This window comes from Nerophis lumbriciformis, linkage group LG05, assembly GCF_033978685.3.
Source record: "Nerophis lumbriciformis linkage group LG05, RoL_Nlum_v2.1, whole genome shotgun sequence".
Classification (NCBI taxonomy): Eukaryota; Metazoa; Chordata; class Actinopteri; order Syngnathiformes; family Syngnathidae; genus Nerophis; species Nerophis lumbriciformis.
The window spans coordinates 54,286,058-54,302,076 of NC_084552.2; the positions used below are offsets into that span (position 1 = coordinate 54,286,058).

General features: G+C 41.7%; 1 protein-coding gene across 1 annotated transcript; it reads right to left on the bottom strand.

The window, feature by feature from the left end:
- Positions 1-50: 50 nt before the first annotated feature.
- Positions 51-15,139, bottom strand: dennd6b (DENN/MADD domain containing 6B). The gene is made up of 20 exons (XM_061959667.1): positions 14,951-15,139; positions 12,837-12,875; positions 12,717-12,759; positions 9,678-9,787; positions 9,515-9,595; positions 3,709-3,814; positions 3,547-3,626; positions 3,411-3,470; positions 3,186-3,241; positions 2,994-3,116; positions 2,830-2,925; positions 2,664-2,758; positions 2,522-2,593; positions 1,116-1,180; positions 955-1,044; positions 837-890; positions 662-771; positions 496-598; positions 351-425; positions 51-269 (listed from the first exon to the last, which is right to left on the bottom strand). Exons 1-20 carry the CDS (start codon positions 15,083-15,085, stop codon positions 147-149), a joined length of 1,716 nt encoding a protein of 571 aa, XP_061815651.1. The 5' UTR covers positions 15,086-15,139; the 3' UTR covers positions 51-146.
- Between the last annotated feature and the right edge of the window lie 880 nt (positions 15,140-16,019).

Here is a 16,019-nt window from a genome sequence, read left to right on the forward strand (position 1 = left end):
AATATTTGAGTTGAGATATAAAATTTATTTCAAACCACAACAGAAGCAGCTTGCAAACAAAATAATGTAAACGTTTATTGAACTTACACGTTCCAATCAGTGTGTCACATGACGCCCACACAACTTACATGGTCTTGCTGAGTGTGTTACTGTGCTTTGAGGACATCTTGCAGCTCTTTAGGCAGGGAGCTCATGATGGACGTGATCAACAAGTCCAATTTGTTCAAAATGTCGTCTTTTACCTGCAGCTGCTGACTTCGGGCTTTAATCTGAAAATCACAATAACATTTCACTTGGCGTGTAACAATTCAGAACTTTGACTTTGAAAGTCTGTTCAAAATGGAACTTACCAGTTTCTCTCGGAGCTTCAAAACCAGGTCGACAATCTCCACTTCTGACTTGTCTCGAGTCCATCCCAGCGGGTCCTGACCCACAAGTCACAAGTGAGTTGCTATGATTGGAATGAGATGGGAAGTTGCTATGACGACCACTTACAGCCGCACAGATGACCTCCAGGTGGAGACTCTCCAGTTTGCGTGTCATCTCTTTGTGGCGGTGGCGGTACCATCCGTCAAAGTTTGGAGATTTGAAGAACTTCCTGTTAACGCCATGAATTAGGCATGCGAAACTGTCGTGCAGACTTTTAGCATAACTGGCTCACCTGTACAGTCCAGTCCAATCACCTCGAAGTGCTGAGGTCAGCTGAGGGCCGCTGTGCTCCAGCATAGACATGAAGTCATCCTGACTGAAAGGACGAACCTGCGGGGGCGTCTGAACAGAGATATAAATCAGCATGGTCCCCGTGTGGTGCTGATGATGTCAGAGGTGTGGTTTACCTTCCAGGGTGTCACCGACCTCTGCAGCGGCATCAGACTGGCCATGTAGCGCTCCTGACAGACAAGATGGACACAATTACTGCGGCTGGTGGGCGTGTTCCCGATATCAGCTTCTTACCAGTGGGATGATGAAGCTCTGTGTTAGCTCTAAAAAGTGTCTCCTCAAGATGGCGCTCTGCACCTCGGATGGCCGCCGCCTCTGGATGCCCTGTGGAGACACTCGTCTCACACCTTCACACTTCCTGTTGAGATTTTGCCATCCCACTGTGGCGCCGTTACCTTCAACAGCCGTTTAATGAGGATCTTGTCTTTGAGCAGGAAGCTTTTGTAGGCTGTGAAGATTCCTGCACACAAATGTGTATTTTTGAGTGATGCCCGCCCGCCCGCTCCTCTTCCCCTCCACTTGTGGAGCGGTACATGCTCATCCAAAACCTTCCATTGCAGCGTACGTAAAGGCTGTGATTGGTCGGCTTCCACTACACTATTTCTAGTGCGTATACGCAAACGCATTCTCTGATTTCAGATTATTTGTAATTGATAGGTTGATTGGCAACACTAAATTGGCCCTAGTTAGTGAATGTGAGTGTGAATGTTGTCTGTCTATGTATATTGGCCCTGTGATGAGATGGCGACTTGTCCAGGGTGTATCCCGCCTTCCGCCCGAATGCAGCTGAGATAGGCTCCAACACCCCCCGCCACCCCAAAAGGGACAAGCGGTAGAAAATGGATGGATGGATGTAATAGAAGTGACCGTGATACATTGATTAGTTGCAGCACCGATTTTAAAGAAACTTGCGAAAGCTAGTTGTAAAATACTATTCCTTCCACCATGGTGGAAAAATAAACAATGTTTCTTCTAAAGAATAGCTAAGCATGCCACAGACGCACACACACTCTTGTATTTCTTACATTCTTGAGACCTCCAAGGCCCCTGTAGGACCACCCTTTCCAGATATATAAAGATTTATATTTACCACATTAATAATATATACATACTATGAAAATATAAAAAAAGTAAGCTTATAATTTATTCATTTTTTTGTAATTGTTTTTTAATCTTCATTATTTGCTTCAAGTTATTACAGTATGTCTCTATATACATTTATTTTATTTTTTTTATTAATTTTGACAAAAGGGGGCGCATTTCAATGTCTTACACACACTTATTACATATGTTGGCCAAAGGGGGCGCACTTCACATCTTTACACACACTTGTTATTTCATATGTTGACCAGAGGGGGAGCACTTTTAAAACCGACACACAGTCAATTTGAAAAATCCCTCCTTTTTGGGACCACCCTAATTTTGATAGATTTCACCACCAGGGGTGCAAATGAGACATTCTCTATTAGATGCAGTGGTTTTCCGTATTGGGACCATGATTTCGGTCCTAACTTGTTCCCTTGTTGATGTCTCAAGAAGGGTAGAAATACAAGAACGCACGCACGCACACAGACAGACGACAGACAGACAGACAGACAGACACAGAGCAGCATGACAGAAGAAGCTAACCACAGAAGCTTTAATGTAAAATAGGGGGGTGGGTGATCGATCCAGATGTCGATAGTCGATGTTTCAGCAGAGAACTGCACATAGGAGGCTCAACCCCAACAATGAGTGCATAAAGGGAGCAAGATGGCGCTCAAGGGGACACGCAAAAAAACATACAGACGCGGTGCCTCACCTGGCTTGGTGTCCAGCGTCTTCAGTTTGGAGACTTTCTTTAATTTCAGTTGCTTGGGGACGCTTGCTTGCTCTGAGAGGACAGGACAGGACCTCGGATCTGATCGCTGAGATGCGAAGAAGACGTCGAGACGCAGACTCACCCGACATCTTGGTCTCTCCTAGTCGCAGGACGTGAGGCCAGCTGTGGAAGGTCTTGATGAAGAACGGGTTGGTCACGCCCAGGATCACGCTGGGCCTGAAGGACCCAATAGTCGGTGTGAAGGAAGTCAGGTGACGAGGTCGCCGCCTCAGGTGTGCGTAACTCACGGTGCTTGCGTCCTGGTCGTAAATTCTCGAAACTCGCAATCATGGATGGTGAAATACGGACGGAAATCACAGCAGAACTTGAGAGGACTAATGGAGCTGAGGACACACACACACACAGGTGTCAACAATGCGCCCTCTGATTGGTTCAAGTTCTGTTTAGGTACCTGATGAGTGCTAAGACTGTTTCTGAGGAAACCGTGGGAGATGGTGCCATGACAACCACGGGCTCGCCGAGTAGTGTGAGCTCCCAGAGCATCTGCAGATGGATCAGGACTGACTGGAAACACCTGGACAGGTCAAAGGTCATTAGGTGAAAACACATGGGCAGGGAACCTGGACGGGGAACGGGAACTGACTTGAAGAGGTCCAGCTCGTGTACAGAAGGCAGCAGAGTCGGTGTGGGTACGACATTCTAAGGATATGAAAACACATCATTGACACAGTCTGTCCGCCATCTTTGTTTCAAATCTAGCAGTTTAATGCGTCTGAGATCATATGGAGGAAACACGGCAGGCATTAGGTGAAGCTCCGCCTCCTAACTCACTCCTCCCTAACTTAAGGGAGTGAAGCGACTGGCTTACCTCCTTTGCCGCCGCTTTCACTGGACTTCCTGGTTTGTCATTCTGAGACGGAATTGTGACCTGAAGAAAAACAAACAAACTAACCGATGGACACCTCAGCCAAAACAGGAGAAAATGGTCGACACGTTCGCCTCACCTGTAAGACCACACCCACTAGGGGGAGGTTAAAGGTGAGCCCAGCAGCGAGGAAAGGCCATTGGTCGATCTCATTACACACTGTGTGGAAGAGGGAAAAGGATGGTTAAAGATGACCACATGACGAAGGTACACACTAAACATGACATGAAGATTATATGACCTGTTTCCAGCCACGGCTCGGACTTGTCGAAGAACTCGGGTGCGATGATGTGAAGCATGGAGTAAAAAAGCTGAACGAACGGCAGCCTGGACACGAGAACCAGCGACTGCAAGACACGTCATTTGTTCTAATGGCTCTAACAATAAATATACATTTCATCATATTCAACCATACATTTGACAATGCTATATTGCATAATTGTTAACAATACATTTCATCATAATTAACCAAATATTATATCTTACAATAAATATTATATTTCACGATCATAAACAATAAATGTCATATTTAATCATATTTAACCTTATATTCTATGATATATTTAACAATTAATATATAAATGTTATATTTCAAGATCACTAAAAGGCGAACTGCACTTTTTTTGTAAATTTGCCCAGACAAGAAAAAAGTTTTTTTGCATTCGTATTTGTAATAATCGTCTCGTTCAACGTGGCTAGCAATGGTACTAATGGGAGTATTCCATTTTGCCTATAAAGCCCTTTAAAAAAACATCCAAGAACCGTCAATAATACTCAATTTACATCTCGTGACATGAATATTAACCAAGTTTTAGTGATATTGTTATTATAAGCATTACGCAGAGAATCACTTATTAAAATATTCAATCACATTGTTACTGTTCAAACTGTGTAATGTTACAGTGGCCAAAAATGTAAATACCGGTATACCTGTTAAATAAAACTTCTGCCTTGTTTTTAATGAATATGTAGGCCTGCTACGCTACTGTATTTTAATGTTGGTCAATATCAATCAATCAAAGTTTACTTATATAGCCCTTAATCACAGATGTCTCAAAGGGCTGCACAATCCACAACGACATCAATATGGTGGTAATTGGAGAGCAACGTGTTTTCTGAGGTGGTACTTGGTGAAAAAAGTTTGAGAACTACTATTCTAGATTATAACTCATGCCTTTCACCTGCATAGTTGAAGGCTGTGGCCATAAACCGAGAAGTTGGTCAACTTTGACATTCAACTTAGACCCGGAGATGGCGAGAAAGACAAAAAGACGCAGTTTGCTTTTTTCCCCCACACTTTGTGAGGATTATGATTAATTCTTCATCTAAACGGGAAGATATATCCATCCCATCAGTCAGCATTCTAGTGAGAGCACACATTGTACAGTAAGTGATTATGTTATTATGTTTGTTGTTTCTCATGAAGTCTGTCATGATTAGTAAAAGTTATTTTTGAAGGAAAAAGTGAACGTTGTGATGAGTTTATGAAATTAATGCGCCGCCGTATCCTTAAAATGACCAACATATGTAAATATTACATGTTATTATGAATGTGCCTGTTACTAGAGTACATGTTTGGACGTTTTTTTGATCGCTTTATAGTCAGAATAGAGCGACTCCTATTGACTTTTATTTATGTTTATCAAAGAGTTTGTGCATAAAAAAAATAATACATACTGTATGTGTTCTTGTCTTACATAAGGATTGTAGATGATAGGCAAATTCCCAAACAAGTGCAGTTCCTCTTTAACAATAAATATCATATATTTGATTATATTTATTAGGGGTGTCCCAATACAACTTTTTCCACTGATAAAATACCGATATAGTAGCCTTGAGTGTTTGTTGGCTGATACCGATGTTGATCCAATACAATATCAGCAGGAATCACATACACTTATATTATTTTGTCATGTGGAATGTTAGAAAATGTTTGATAAAGTCAAGCAGAGAACAATGATAGGTTTGAAAAACAATAACCTATATATCAGGGGTCCTCAAGTACAAATCTTGAAGGTCCACAAATGTTTTTTTGAAACAGGCTGGGTCCGTTTATTATCGGTCAAGCGTATATAGTAGCAGGAGGTAGGTAGTAGTTTAACATTTTCTTAAAATTAACAAAAATAAAATAAATATCCAATAAAATACATGAAATATTTTCTTTGAAACAAAAATAAATAAGAACTTAAATAAAACTTTCAGTTTTAACGAAAAATAAATACTTTTAAACACAACCCTCCTATCCCTGGTAAACACATGACCTCAACAGATCTCATTCATGTGCAAATACCGGTACAGTGGGGCAAAAAAGTATTTAGTCAGCCACCGATTGTGCAAGTTCTCCCACTTAAAATGATGACAGAGGTCTGTAATTTTCATCATAGGTACACTTCATCTGTGAGAGACAGAATGTGAAAAAAATCCAGGAATTCACATTGTAGAAATTTTAAAGAATTTATTTGTAAATTATGGTGGAAAATAAGTATTTGGTCACTTCAAACAAGGAAGATCTCTGGCTCTCACAGACCTGTAACTTCTTCTTTAAGAAGCTCTTCTGTCCTCCACTTGTTACCTGTATTAATGGCACCTGTTTGAACTCGTTATCTGTATAAAAGACACCTGTCCACAGCCTCAAACAGTCAGACTCCAAACTCCACTATGGCAAGACCAAAGAGCTGTCGAAGGACACCAGGAAAAGAATTGTAGACCTGCACCAGACTGTGAAGAGTGAATCTACAATAGGCAAGCAGCTTGGTGTGAAAAAATCAACTGTGGGAGCAATTATCAGAAAATGGAAGACATACAAGACCACTGATAATCTCCCTCGATCTGGGGCTCCACGCAAGATCTCATCCCGTGGGGTCAAAATGATAATGAGAACGGTGAGCAAAAATCCCAGAACCACACGGGGGGACCTGGTGAATGACCCGCAGAGAGCTGGGACCAAAGTAACAAAGGTTACCATCAGTAACACACTACGCCGACAGGGAAACAAATCCTACAGTGCCAGACGTGTCCCCCTGCTTAAGCCAGTGCATGTCCAGGCCCGTCTGAAGTTTGCCAGAGAGCACATGGACGATACAGCAGAGGATTGGGAGAATGTCATGTGGTCAGATGAAACCAAAATAGAACTTTTTGGTATAAACTCAACTCCTCGTGTTTTGAGGAAGAAGAATACTGAGTTGCATCCCAAGAACACCATACCTACTGTGAAGCATGGGGGTGTAAACATCATGCTTTGGGGCTGTTTTTCTGCTAAGGGGACAGGCCGACTGATCCGTGTTAAGGAAAGAATGAATGGGGCCATGTATCGTGAGATTTTGAGCCAAAAACTCCTTCCATCAGTGAGAGCTTTGAAGATGAAACGTGGCTGGGTCTTCCAGCATGACAATGATCCCAAACACACCGCCCGGGCAACGAAGGAGTGGCTCCGTAAGAAGCATTTGAAAGTCCTGGAGTGGCCTAGCCAGTCTCCAGACCTCAACCCCATAGAAAATCTGGGGAGGGAGTTGAAAGTCAGTGTTGCTCGGCGACAGCCCCAAAACATCACTGCTCTCGAGAAGATCTGCGTGGAGGAATGTGCCAAAATACCAGCTACTGTGTGTGCAAACCTGGTAAAGACCTGTAGTAATCGTTTGACCTCTGTTATTGCCAACAAAGGTTATATTACAAAGTATTGAGTTGAATTTTTGTTATTGACCAAATACTTCTTTTCCACCATAATTTACAAATAAATTCTTTAAAAATCCTACAATGTGAATTCCTGGATTTTTTCCCCACATTCTGTCTCTCACAGTTGAAGTGTACCTATGATGAAAATTACAGACCTCTGTCATCATTTTAAGTGGGAGAACTTGCACAATTGGTGGCTGGCTAAATACTTTTTTGCCCCACTGTATAACTATGGTACAGTACATCCCCATTGTGTATAACACAGCTGCTCAATGGGAAAATTGGGCTCTTGGGGTTCAAACCAAGACTTTGAACTTTGGCACAAAACATTTGATGATCATTGCCACTAAATAAATCCAGGCCAGTGTCATGAAGTACACTTCTCTGAAATCATGAGAAGTGTACTCATGATTTCAGAGTACACTTCTCAAAGATTTGCACAAAGGACAGATTGGTGGATTATGCAGTGATAAGATATCAGGCCAGGGTGGTGTTCTCTCAGACGCGGAACCAGTCCCTTCTCTCTCCCCAACATGGCTGGAGCTCCATCAGTAGCAATGGACACAACTTTCTTCAGATCTATCCCTTTTTCATTCAGCATTTCTGACATTGCTTTATAGATGTATTCTCCCCTTGTTTGTCCACTGAGGTTTGCCAGGCTCAAAACATCTTCAATAAACTCCCCCTTTTCCTCATCATAATACCTCACAAACACCAACAACTGAGCATTTTGTCAGTGGTGTCAGTGGACTCATCCACTGCTAGGGATATGCACTCTGCATTTTTTTTCCATCACAAAGCTGCTTGGACAAATCACCAGCCAGTATTTCAGTACGTCTGGTAGCTGTGGCATCAGAGAGTGGGATTTGATTTATTTTAGCTGTCATTTCCTCCTTTTCTTTGCCTTAAAACATGGCACCCATCACTTCAGTCAAGCATTATTTAATTATTTCTGCATCAGAGAATGGCTTCTTGTGTTTACTCAAAACCCATGTTGCTATTTGTTGTTGTGTCATAGATTTAACAAAAATCTTGCTTGATGTTTCATATGACTTTTTCAGCCTCGTGATTTATTTTTTTCTTAGCTCTGAATCATGAGGAAATGTCTCTTCAAATTCGCGGTGCTCTTTCAGATAGTGACGTTTCAGATTGTCACTTTTCACCAGAGCAACAGTACTGTTGCATATTAGACACATTGGTCTGGTACTTGCAGTAGGTAGGATGAAAACATATTGCTCTGTCCATTCTTCCTTGAAACGTCGGTTTTCCCTGTCCACCTTTCTTTTACCACCCTGAGCCAACATGGAGCATGCCATTGTGATTTGATTCACATTCAGTGACTGACGAGTGAACAGTTAGCGAAGTAGCGATACGAGACAACTGTGTGCCTGCAGCGAAAGGTTCCATGCACTGAGCACATGTGTATGACCCAGGTGGTAACAGCCTATCAGCGCGTCGTTGTGATAGAGAGGACAACCCATACCCCGGAATCAGCCAATCAGAGTGGCGTTCTCTCGCTCTCACTCCGTCTCTCTCTCTTTCTCTCTCTGAGAGGGAGAGAGAGAGAGAGAGAGAGAGAGAGAGACGGAGTGAGTGAGACACGGAGAAGTGTAAACGAAACCTGGAGATATTTGACTAAAAACAACAAAGAACGTTGACTTGCGCTAGCGATAACTCAAAGATAGATACAATGATTATATTTTTTTATAATAATTATAATTATAATAATTAAAAACATTTTTTTTTTTTTTTTTTTACTATAATTCGTGCTGGGTCCGGACGGACACGTCGCTGGGTCCGGACATGGACCGCGGTCCGCCTGTTGAGGATCACTGCTATATATTATCTCTTATGAACTCATGCTGTCTTTAAGTTGAAGTGGAGTGGTAATTGTTTTTTGTTTGTTTTGCAAAAATCCTAGTGGGCACAATGATTCATTCAGTTAAGCTCATGATGCAGTAAATTGAATGATGCAAACACATTTGTTACTGGATACTTTTAATATGCTTCTGCCTTGGAGATTTTATATCTGTAAGTAATATGCAACTATAAATGTTCACAACTTGTTTGTATTGATAAATGTGCTGTTTAAGATTGCAATATTATTCAATTAAGGGCACTTATTGCGCATGTCGAGCTACTGTGTTACTGTGTGCTTAGCTGGTGTGTAGCTGCTAGCTTCTAGTAGCCTATAGCCGACGGTGTTTATCGTTTGTAAAGGACTTGACTAAAATAAAAGAAAAGACCAATCATGTGTGCTTATTGGAGGACAAGTAAACAATATTTTTTTTGCTGATATCGAACCGTTATCAATATTGGATCGGGACACCCCCTAGCATTTATCAATGTCATGCTGCCTTTGAGTGTGCCATCACCTTCTGGAAGTATCCTCGTTTCACGGACGCATCTTTGACTTGTCTGAAATACACGTAGCCGTAAAAATGGGACGTTTCGCTCTGAGGACACATGAAGACAAACAGACCTTCTGGTTGGACCGGTCCGTGTCCTTTTACTTTACGTTGCATTCTGATTGGCTACCTGAAGCGTGGCGGGAGCATCTCTGTTGTAGATGACGTCTCTGAGCCTGGAATGTCTGCGACCGACCGACTGCCGCATTCGGAAGCTGAACTGCGTGTCCCCAATACATCCTGACGAAAAAACGAAGAGAAATGACAAAAGTTGCGTCAAATGGTGTATGAACAGTGGTGTGCCGTCAGGACCAGCAAGGCCTTCTCTGCTTGCCTGACATAACCAGAAATCATGATCATAATTAAAGATACAATTATTTTTTGATTTACTTTCCCTAAATATCTAAAATTATTCATATTCTCTTCATGTCATATTATGCTCCTTCCAGTGCTGTTGTTTTAAGTTTTATTTTGTATCCAATCAGAATTCAGCTAGCTTATGTTGCCATGCTGTACCAAATCTGCCAGAGGCCTTCAGATTCAGCAATGCAGGCGTCCGTGCACTGTAAGCGAACAGGAACATACAGTTGATAGACAGTTCCGATAGCCAATCAGATCACGAGTTATTGTCAGTAAGGCCTTCTGGATGGCCTCACGTTGAACGTGGCATTTACGTTTCCTGTGATTGGATACTCATCGGGACCGTTAGCAGATGAATTTGAGAACACATAGAGTTGAGAGACAGTTGCGATAGCCAATCAGATTGCAAGTTGTTGACAGTTGCTGTTCTGTTACAACTAAAAGTTGTAAAATCTTGTTGTTAAAGTGCATCATGCTTGTCATTTAATTAACATTGCTACATGTATATTTGTCGCCATCATGTGGTCAGGGCAGTTAATATATCTTTGAGAAGTGTGCACTTTGAATCAAACTTTATTGACCGGAAGTTCCATAAGCCAAGGAGAGAAATTTACGGTATATGTTTTAATTGCTGATGCGTTTTAAATATTTTTTAAATGAGCCATAAAATAACCCGTTCTGTATACTGTTGATGTGATTCAATGCCAGTGTTGGGACTAACGCGTTAGAAAGTAACGCGTTACTGTAACGCTGTTAGTTTCGGCGGTAACTAGTAATCTAACGCGTTATTTTTCATATTCAGTAACTCAGTTACCGTTACTAAATGATGCGTTACTGCGTTATTTTACGTTATTCTTTATGTAGTATCGGCTAGAAACAGAAGATCTGAGTGTTTTATTGCAGCGCTGCGGTGGAAAAGAAGAGGCGTGCTTTGTGTGGGTGGGGGCGGGCTCCCAGACCGTAGTTGAGGGGCGCAGGGAGACGTTCCACCAGGGCCTATGTACTTCGGGGCTAACAACCTTCACTTTACCCGAAAGTGGGTCTTTACAGCTGAGGGTGAATGACGAGCCCGGCGGTTTGTTGCAACTTTGTGACTTTATTGGACGCAGCCATCCACCAAGCTAGAGCACCTGCACGCACTCACTGTCGCTGGTCCCTCACTTCTCTCGCCCACTCACTCACTGACTCACTCAACTCACATGCTGTCATATCTTAAAGGGCCACACACACACACACACACACATACGCTACTCTCATAACAACTAACAAGACATCATGGTGAAGCCAGAAGTCGAGTGTCTTAACATTCTCACTACTTTTCTTTTGTCGAGCACAAACAAAAGAACATTTTAGTTAAATGTAAGTTGTGTCTAGGATCAAAGATCCTATCTACTTAAAGTTAAAGTGCCATTATGTTGCAGCTATTTAAAATAGTTTTGTCAATTTGTTCTGGCCTGAAATAAATTGGCCCTTTGAAACCTATCTTTGTCTTTGTGTGTTGTATGTAGACCACATTGCTTAGCAGAGTTCAGTGATGCAAATGCATGTCAAGTTGATCAACAGATTGTATTATTCTCCAGTGCAATAACAGTACTGAAATGAAGGCTAAAAGGGCATTAATGGGAGCCTTAAAAAAAAGGGGGGAGAAAAAAGTAACTAAATAGTTACTTTTTACAGTAACGCATTACTTTTTGGTGTAAGTAACTGAGTTAGTAACTGAGTTACTTTTGAAATAAAGTAACTAGTAGCTGTAACTAGTTACTGGTTTTCAGTAACTAACCCAACCAGGCCCGGCCCTAACCAATCTGGCGCCCTAGGCAAGATTTTAGGTGGCGCCCCCCCCCCCCCCCCCCCCCTCACAAGAAACCGAATAACTTTATCTTTGACCTTTTTTTTTTACTTACAACTATACCTAATATATAAAGGGGTGGACAAGTGACTATTACCTGCAGGGCAAACATTAGCTAACCAGAAGGCAATAACAATGTAAACAAAAAACACCTGCTTAAAAGATCTAATACAAATGTCCCTGAGGAATGTAAGGTGGGAGTACTGTAATTACCTAACGTTACATTATTATTTTCCATAACAATTTAGCCCCCTCCACAATATTAACCCGACGTTAAAACAGAACTAGCTATTTATTGATTATCAATTGCCGAATCATCAATTAGCTTAATGCTAACAAGCCAGGTTACTATCACATTCTGTAACAGACAAATAATTTAATGTAGGCTAACGTTACCTACCTGCTACCTCTGTCTTTTCTCGTTTCTACTCCTCTTCTTTTCTCTTTTTTCTTCCTTGGGCACCTGACAGTTTTGGCCGTTTTGACATCTTGTGTTGATTTTTTGATGTGGTGACGTCCAAAAAGAGTCATGATACGGGAAGGGAGGGGGGGGGGGGTCGTAATGTTGTAACAAATATTTCTATTAAATAGGCTTTACTTTGCATTTTAATTAACGTGGGATTATTTTTTGTATTTAGAAATAATAGTACCAACTTTCTTTTTTTTTTTTTTTTTTTCTCCAACATTTGTGGCACTGGCGTGGCGCCCCCTGATGGACGGCGCCCTTAGCATTTGCCTATACGGCCTATGCCACGGGCCGGCCCTGAACCCAACACTGTTCAATGCAAAGTAGAGAATAAATGTGTTCCTGTATAGTATAGTCATATATCATATCATATATCTCAAAATACCGTAATTGATGTCACCACATATGTGGTGACATCAATTACGGTATTTTGAGAGGTAATCATTGAAAGCCTAGGTGGGAAACGCACTGTGTAGGAATTATTTGACATTTACCTGAGTAGGAGTCCGGAAAGGCAAGGTAGCAAAGGCTAGTTTTCTGGAAAGAAACGACAGGAAAAGCTGTAACCAACATATCAGTATTGTGAAATGAGTCATAACTTTATGGACAATTACCTCCTTCTCAGTCAGCTTCACATGCCGAGGATATACCAGCTGGAAATAGAAAAACACTCTGCATTTACTACATTGACAAATATACACGTTTGTGTGATGAATTGAAGATGCTGTGTTTAATCCGGTTTCAGGGCAAATCACTCTACGGAGACAGCCCTCGCAAAAATGACTAATGATCTACTGCTAACGATGGATTCTGATGCGTCATCTATGTTGCTGCTTCTTGATCTTAGCGCTGCTTTCGATACCGTCGATCATAACATTTTATTAGAGCGTATCAAAACACGTATTGGTATGTCAGACTTAGCTTTGTCGTGGTTTAACTCTTATCTTACTGACAGGATGCAGTGCGTCTCCCATAACAATGTGACCTCGGACTATATTAAGGTAACGTGCGGAGTCCCCCAAGGTTCGGTTCTTGGCCCTGCACTCTTTAGTATTTACATGCTGCCGCTAGGCGACATCATACGCAAATACGGTGTTAGCTTTCATTGCTATGCTGATGACACCCAACTCTACATGCCCCTAAAGCTGACCAACACGCCAGATTGTAGTCAGCTGGAGGCGTGTCTTAATGAAATTAAACAATGGATGTCCGCTAACTTCTTGCAACTCAACGCCAAGAAAACGGAAATGCTGATTATCGGTCCTGCTAAACACCGACATTTATTTGATAATACCACCTTAACATTTGACAACCAAACAATTACACAAAGCGACTCAGTAAAGAATCTGGGTATTATCTTCGACCCAACTCTCTCCTTTGAGTCACACATTAAGAGTGTTACTAAAACGGCCTTCTTTCATCTCCGTAATATCGCTAAAATTCGTTCCATTTTGTCCACTAGCGACGCTGAGATCATTATTCATGCGTTCGTTACGTCTCGTCTCGATTACTGTAACGTATTATTTTCGGGTCTCCCTATGTCTAGTATTAAAAGATTACAGTTGGTACAAAATGCGGCTGCTAGACTTTTGACAAGAACAAGAAAGTTTGATCATATTACGCCTATACTGGCTCACCTGCACTGGCTTCCTGTGCACTTAAGATGCGACTTTAAGGTTTTACTACTTACGTATAAAATACTACACGGTCTAGCTCCAGCCTATCTTACCGATTGTATTGTACCATATGTCCCGGCAAGAAATCTGCGTTCAAAGAACTCCGGCTTATTAGTGATTCCCAGAGCCCAAAAAAAGTCTGCGGGCTGTAGAGCGTTTTCTATTCGGGCTCCAGCACTATGGAATGCACTCCCGGTAACAGTTAGAGATGCTACCTCAGTAGAAACATTTAAGTCCCATCTCAAAACTCATTTGTATACTCTAGCCTTTGAATAGCCCCCCTTTTTTAGACCAGTTGATCTGCCGTTTCTTTTCTTTTCTCCTCTGCTCCCCCCTATCCCTTGTGGAGGGGAAGACACACAGATCCGGTGGCCATGGATGGGGTGCTGGCTGTCCGGGGTCGGGACCCGGGGTGGACCGCTCGCCTGTATATCGGTTGGGAACATCTCTGCGCTGCTGACCCGTCTCCGCTCGGGATGGTTTCCTGCTGACCCCACTGTGGACTGGACTCTTACTGTTATGCTGGATCCACTATGGACTGGACTCTCACAATATTATGTTAGACCCACTCGACATCCATTGCATTCGGTCTCCCTAGAGGGGGGGGGGGTTACCCACATATGCGGTCCTCTCCAAGGTTTCTCATAGTCATTCACATCGACGTCCCACTGGGGTGAGTTTTTCCTTGCCCTTATGTGGGCTATACCGAGGATGTCGTTGTGGCTTGTGCAGCCCTTTGAGACACTTGTGATTTAGGGCTATATAAATAAACATTGATTGATTGATTGATTGATTGAATTAAAACCACCTGCCTGCTGCAATTACGACATAACACACACCATGTTGTTGACATAACACCCAATTATTCATGTTGTTACTTGTGAGTACAGTGTCACACACATCTACACACAACATGTTGTTGACATAACACCCAATTATTCATGTTGTTACTTGTGAGTACAGTAGAACACACAACACGTTAACATGATAACACACAGCTAGCAACACGACACTAATGACAAGGCTAACTGTGCTAAGCTAACAAAGCGCACCTCGATGGCTTGTCCGAGCTCCAGGTCAAAGGTCACCACACACACGCATTCGAGCCACGAAGAGAAGCGGGCCCAAGGACGACGAGTCTCCGCCCGGTCCTCCCGCGACGAACCGCAGCCGTCAAACGTGTTCATGACGACCGAGTTCAGACCTCCTCCTCCATTGCCGACGCAATAGTGCTGGTGATATGTACCGCCCCCTGCTGGACACTGCACGCAAACACAATGACAGTGCAACAAAAGGTTACGGTTAGTTTGAGTGTAATAAAATGATCTATAACAGAAGTGTCCAAACTTTTTCATACATTGCATACTAAAAACTAAAACTATGCAGACACAATTTTGAATTAAAAAAAGAAGCTAAAATTCAGACATTACTTTGTGCCAGCTCTGTGTTATAGGTGATATATTATTAGATTGAACATTTCAGCTTTTTATCATTACATTACGATTTTAGCTCTTTTTTCTTACATTTTTGCTGTTCATTTTGCCCTGTAATAATAATACAATTGTGTAACTGCATAACTTAGTGTGTCAAAAAATTCCGCCTGTACGAAAAATATTAATGTTCAATTACACACTTAACCGTGTTTATTATTGTTGTTGTAATTTTTTTTTAATTAATTCATTCACAAGCTCGTGATATTTCTATTTGTAATTAACTACTAACTAAACATTGCTTGTATGTGTATATTATTTTTATTTCAAGAACATTTTTTTTAAATTTTAGGTGTGTCTAAAGTTTTTCCACCAAGGGCACAAACTGAAAAGTCAAAGTATGTGGGGGCAATTTTGATACGCTGTTATTTTTATAAAATGCTAAAAACAGATATGTTTAAAGACAACGCTCTGCGTTAAATGTGAGGTGACTAAGTGTATTATTATTAATTATTACATTCAAATTGTTTTCTCTTTTTTTCCTTGCATTTTACGGTTGTTGTTTTTTTTCCGACAACATGCTGCAGGCCTATAAAACCAGGTCTGCGGGCCTGGCCGGACTTTGGGCACCCCTGGTCTAATAAATGTTCACATTCCTTTATTTAGACACGTTTTATGTGTAGATGGAATT

Coding starts and splice junctions, on each gene's coding strand:
- dennd6b (XM_061959667.1), bottom strand. CDS start 15,085: ATGAACACGTTTGACGGCTGCGGTTCGTCGCGGGAGGACCGGGCGGAG. Junction 3,471..3,546: donor TAGTGGGTGTGGTCTTACAG/GTGAGGCGAACG, acceptor GTTTTTCTTCAG/GTCACAATTCCGTCTCAGAA. Junction 772..836: donor GGTCGGTGACACCCTGGAAG/GTAAACCACACC, acceptor ATCTCTGTTCAG/ACGCCCCCGCAGGTTCGTCC.